The sequence below is a fragment of the Lissotriton vulgaris genome, chromosome 5 (genome assembly GCF_964263255.1).
Source record: "Lissotriton vulgaris chromosome 5, aLisVul1.2, whole genome shotgun sequence".
Classification (NCBI taxonomy): Eukaryota; Metazoa; Chordata; class Amphibia; order Caudata; family Salamandridae; genus Lissotriton; species Lissotriton vulgaris.
Window position 1 is genome coordinate 1,446,575,261 of NC_141693.1, and position 6,000 is coordinate 1,446,581,260.

At 49.8% G+C, this 6,000-nt stretch overlaps 1 protein-coding gene across 1 annotated transcript in view; it reads left to right on the forward strand.

The window, feature by feature from the left end:
• LOC147712717 (uncharacterized) overlaps window positions 1-5,314 on the forward strand; it is a 28,369-nt gene extending 23,055 nt beyond the window's left edge. Inside the window, exon 2 of the mRNA XM_086919695.1 lies at window positions 5,294-5,314. Within this exon, the coding sequence (XP_086775821.1) occupies window positions 5,294-5,314 (21 nt within the window). The remainder of the gene's footprint in view (window positions 1-5,293) is intronic.
• Window positions 5,315-6,000: the final 686 nt, after the last annotated feature.

Here is a 6,000-nt window from a genome sequence, read left to right on the forward strand (position 1 = left end):
ACCTAAAGGATAGGAGATAATGTTCATCTACTCACCACTGTCACCTCCCAGACATTCTCCCTCCTGGTGGAGGTTTTGAGGTCACTTGTAGAACAGGACACTCAAGTGACAAGACCCGATGAAGACGCAATCCACTGAAGCACATTATGCGGAGATTACATACACCGTAGTCTGTGAACATGTGGTTTTGTTTGCCTTTTTCATGTACTCTGTTATGTATGAGCGCAGGCCCAGTACAGAGTCCACTATGTCCAGCTTGGGATCTTTGAGAAGATTTACCTAACCTTGCCTCATCAAGCTTAGGGGACCTCTTACAGGATAGCCAAACTGAAGTTTAAAGTCACTAAAGCCAACCCCCTTCTGAGGCACCTCTCTGTCTGCAACAAGAGGCAAGGTAGCAGGACATCCCATCTCCTTCTGAGTTTTTCAGGGAGACCCATTATCATGCCCTTCTTGGTTTTGTTGAACCTCTCAATGAAACCATTTGTCTGGGGGTGATACGGAGTAGTGAACTTGTAGTTCACACTACATTCATCCCTCATAGCTTTTAGGTACGCAACATGAACTGTGTCCCTCCATCAGATACCACCTCTTTAGGTAAACCCACCCTAGTGAAGATGCCAAACAGGGCCTTTGCCACTGCTGGAGCAGTTATTCAACAATAAAGTAGTCCCTATAAGAGAAGTGTAGACTTTGACTTCCATAACAATAGTGTTATACAAGGGATAGAATAAAACCTCTCAAATGAGTAAGTTACAGTTATTCATTTAGTTTATTTATTTATACGTATCTCATTTAAGAATAAGTGAATCAATTTGAACAGTATAATGTAATACTTCTACAAACTGCTCCTAAAAGGTGATGGCACAGTGAAAGTGATATATGGTGAATAAGACCTGCATTTTTGCTATGTTCTACGCCCTCACTCTATCTATCTATCTATCTGGAGCACCCCGAGGAGCTCCTGGCTTGGGGATCACCTTCTGGCGAAAATCCCCGGTAAAACCACATCACCAACACACCACTTGCCCGCTACCTGAACCAGACTGCTGTACCCTCCGATTCATACTACCGAAACAAAGTTTGGTTGGGAACGTACCTGGATTCTCGACCTCTGCAGCTCTGATCGGTGCCTTCACCCCCCGGACCCCACCGCCGCCGGACACCAGCGCAGCTCGACTTGGCCGGTGTCAAGCCTCCAGAGTAATCTGCGCGTTGCCTGGCAGATGCCCATTACCCGGGAAGGACGGAGCTCCAATGGCGAGACCCTGACCCTGGCATCTGGTCCCTGGTCCCCTCTGTGACTCCCTCAGTGAGTCGACCTGGGCCCATCGACCTGAACCCTGCGGCCTGCACTGGGCCCGAGGAATCACAGCCTTGGTCCTTCGACTTGCACCGAGCTTGAGATCTGCCGGCGTGGTGATACCCGCCCGTTGCGTACCTGCTCCTCCCGCTCTGGTGTCGCGACCCAATCTCGCCGATGCCATTCCAACGAGCTCCTCTCGGTCCGTGATTGGTTTTTGAGCCGAGTCGCGAGCTTGCGGTGCAGCGCAACGGCGCTTGGTTACCGCGACACATCTCCCCCTCTTTTAGACCTGACATCATTGGCGTGAGTCTCCCTTCCATTTTTGACGGATTGCCTCCTCTGTTTTGATGTTTTTGCTGGATTTATGCTTTGGGCCCTGTGCCACTGCTAATCAGTGACACAGTGCACGTGCTCCCTATGTTAAATTGATATACTGATTGGATTCCATGATTGGCTTATTTGATTTACAGTCAGCCCCTAGTACAGTGCACCATGTGTGCCCAGGGCTTGTAGATCAGATGCTCCTGGTGGGCTTGCAGCACTGGTTGTGCCACCCACAGAAGCAGCTTGTAAACTGTGTCTCAGGCCTGCCACTGCAAGGCCTATGGGTAGTCTGTGACTACCATGTTGACTTGGCCAACGGCAACCCCTTGCCAGTCCCTAAACCTTCCCTTTGCTTCATATTAGACACCCCTCTGGTAGGCCCAAGGGCAGGGCGCATTGTAAGTATAAGGTAGGACATGTTCTGGTGTGTGTAGCATGTTCTAATAGTGAATTACAGCCATTTTCATTTTTCACTATTGAAGGCTACCTGTTCTCATAGTCCAGAATGGTCAGTTAAGATTGTTAAATTCCTACAATCCTAACTGACTCAGGCAACATGGTAGAAATTCGAAATTAGTATGCCTGAACTCAGAATAATAAAATACATCTTTTAGTAAAGTTTATTTTAATATCCTGTTTTTGCAAATAACACTTTTAGAAAGTAGGTATTTGCTTGCCTATTCATTTGAGCCCGCCTCTGTTGACTTGTGTATTCCTTGTCTGGGTTTGTGTGTGACAGGGCTGGGGAAATTCCAGGAGACAGGCTGGGGCAGCCCAGTGGTGAATAAAGAGATCAGCACCTAGATGGGAGGGAGGTGTGCAGCTGGGACCTGAATAGGGCTAGGCCTTCCCTCCACAATACTGGCTCCACCTCCTGTGGCTTGTCTGATGTCTCTGCCCTGCACTATGAAAGGAGAAGGGGAATCATGTCAACAGAGTGCTCCAGAGCTGTATCTTCCCTCTCCTGTGCTAGCTACAACTCCTGTGGGGCGTCTGATGTTTCTGCCCTGCACAGTGAAAGGAAGAGAAGAGTCATGTAAACACAGTGCTCAGGAACTGGTTTGAAGTGAACTAGGCAGAGACCTCTCTGCCTTCAGAGAACAAAGGATTTTGAGGTATAAATATTGGAACCCAGTCCCACAGACTTTAGATCACTTCTGGAACAAGAAACATTTCGGCCAAGGAGAAGAACCAAGGAAGATGCAGGAGTTTGGACTGCCCCTCTGCCAGTGTGCTGTTTCCTGGGTTGGCCTGCAGTGGTTGCTTCATTGCCAAGGGAAAGGAGAAGGAACTTTTAAGGACTTTCATTTATCTACAGAATATTCTCCAAGGGCTTGAACTGTGCTTGCCTCCTGCTGAAGTTTCAGGGCCAAAAGACTTCACCTCCAGCTCCCCCCTGAATTTCCTGCTGGGAATTCCCACTCCATTCACTTGCGTGCCGCTGGGAGCTGGAAGCGCGACGCATCGAGAAGAAGCGTGTCGCCGCCGCAGCTGACATCGTCGCAACGCCGGAGAAGCGAGCTTTTGTCACATCTCCCTGAAAGCGTGTGTCCATCGAAGCTGCCTGCTGTCGCATCGCCGGAGAAGCGTGACGCATCGAGAGAGCCGTCATTGCATCACCGGAGAAGTGCGTCGCAGGGCCTGTCGTGGATCCAAAGTAGAGAGTCATCGCAAGGCTGCCAGGGCGTCATCGCATCGCAGCATCAAGGGCATCATCTTCTCACATCGCAACTGGATCATCGCATCGCATCACAGCGCCATCTTGCGCACCGCAACGGGGCCGCAGAACGAGAATCTACGCATCACCTCCGCACCGGTAAGAAGCACGACGCATCCCCTACTCTGCTCAAGCATTGAGGCACTAACCATCATCTCTCCCGGATCACGGAACCAACGCATCTCCCCTTTTGCGAGCCTTTTGTTTACTTTGCTTCATGCATCCAGGTACTTTGTTGAGAACTTTGCCGCATTTATCATCATCTTGAATCATCTTTTAAGCAATCTTAAGTGTAATATTGTGGATTTTTGTTGTTTGTGGTCTTGTGTTTAAGTCTATATAAAGAATACTTATTTTTATAAAACCGGTGTTGTGTCCATCTGTAGTGTTATCACTGTATTACTGTGTATCTTCACAAATGCTTAACACACTGACTCTGAGATAAGCCTGTCTGCTCGTGCCAAGCTACCAAGGGGGTAATCAGGGGTTATTAAGGAGTGTAATCCCCTTTGCCTGACTTACTATTAAGGGTCCCGATTTGGACAAAGGTGATAACCATTGCCAACTAGAGACCCCCAGATCTAACACCCTTGTTCATCAACTGTCGCACACAACGCAGCTTCACCGGGATATTGCACCGTATCTCCGCCTGGACCTAAAATGGCGGCGTTGCTCTCACCCGATCTACAGGATCTACAGCGCTTGGAGCTCGCCAGTTAACAATACAGACAACGGCAGCTGTGAAAGCCAGAGCCCTGCCGGGGGAAGCCAGAGCCAGCTCCAGGATCTGTGGAGGCTGAGGCGCGCACCGAGGCAGAATCGGCAGTGGAGCCCTGGTGTTCAGACACGGCCTGTGAGGTGAGACAGCAGCGCGCTGAGCCCTAGTGCTCTGGGCGCGCACAGCGGAGCCCGGCTATGTGAGGATGGGCTTGGGAAGGATAAGAGGCTAATAACCATGCCTCAGAGACTGTATCTGGCTGATTGAGGTGGGAAGAAAGTGTTCCCATCAGCCAAGGAGCTGCGTTGAAACCACAGTTCCCTCAACCAGCGGACCTTCCTGGGGCCATGATCTTGATCTGGGCCAGCTCCCCCCCTAGTTACTGGCTTCAAGGGGAGAGGGGACCCCGGGTGACCAGGACTCAAATCCTCAATTTTGGGGTCTCTGCTGCCATAAGAGCACTTGGCTCGATGGGAAGACCCCACATTAATGAACATAGAAAGAGGACTATATACACAAAGGAAAAGCGGTGGCCATCTTGGAATGGTGCATAACAACAGCCTGGAACAAATAGTTTGGAATAAAAATACTCCAACAACACTACAGTGTCAAGAGACATGAGATACTGCTATTGCAGCAGTGTAAACTAAAGTAAATTCACCACATACAGGGCATAAAAGGGTCCCCTATCAAATTGGCAGCCGCCATACAAGGGTTAACTCTCACCCAATGGACACCCTAAACAGCTCCCTTCCTCTAATTTGGACTACAACTAGTACAGCAGGTATCTTGTTAAGGTTAACTCCGACTAATTCTCTTTTTCCGGTTTGCTGGAAAGCAGCACTTTTGTCTGTCTTTGTCCTTTCTGATGACCTTCTTCAAAATTTGATCTATGTTGACCTCATCATCCCCTGCTCACCTGAGCTGTTGCCCAATTGGTGACTGACAAGCATCTCTCTCGAGTGACCTAACTCAGCCGACTTAGCTCCATCACGCCGCGCTACCTGGAGCCCCTTTTCCCTCCCCACACAAACATCATGTCGAACCCTGACCTATCTGTGTCCGGTGACAACTCCTATACCATAGTCTACCCCCCAAAGCTCTCCAAAACTGCAACTAAATCATTCAAACACGCTACCCTAAAAAGACACCTAGAGACGCTGATAACCAACCTGCGCCACAGAGCGGATATAGGCACCGTCATTAATGACCTTATCTTCTTTTCCAGAAGAACCGCCTTCTGGCGTAAAACCCTTGCGCACCTTCTCAATATTCACTTACGGCACCAAGCTCACAATAGCACCCTCATATACCTTGCGAGCTGACCTCACCATCACCCTCTACAAAAACGGCATTGTTCTAATTCAAGCCTTAACCAACAACATCAATAAATTCTCAGACCTTTTCCCCCTCCTCATAAACCACCTGAATAACTCGGATAGAGTAACCAACACCCGCACCAATGACCCTCCGTCCTGCCAGCCTAACATGCCTAGCCATCCACAGACCAACCCTCCAAGGGCCTCTTCCTCTGCCCACCCTATCCCCCCCAACATGTCTCCTGTCCCCGACTACAGAATCTCCCCTACACCTATGATCCCCTCCCACCTAGTGCCCCCCACTGATGGGGAGACCGATACGCTCCCATTGACCCCTGTCTCAGAAAAAGCTAACCCTCCAATAGCTCCCAACACCGTTCACCCCGTCCATTATAATTCGTCCCCCCGGCACCTATAACAGTTCCACCCCTAGACCTCCGAGCTCCTCCCCGCCAGCCATCCGCCAACATTGTGAGCTAGATACTCCCAAAGACCCAGGAGCCTGCTCTAGCCAATACTTCTCCCCTTCCACCTTTACATGCCCCTGTGACGGCTCCTGAAACTTTGAACCCCTGTCCTTTAGATTCCCCCTATTTATAACGACCTTGAAACTCTG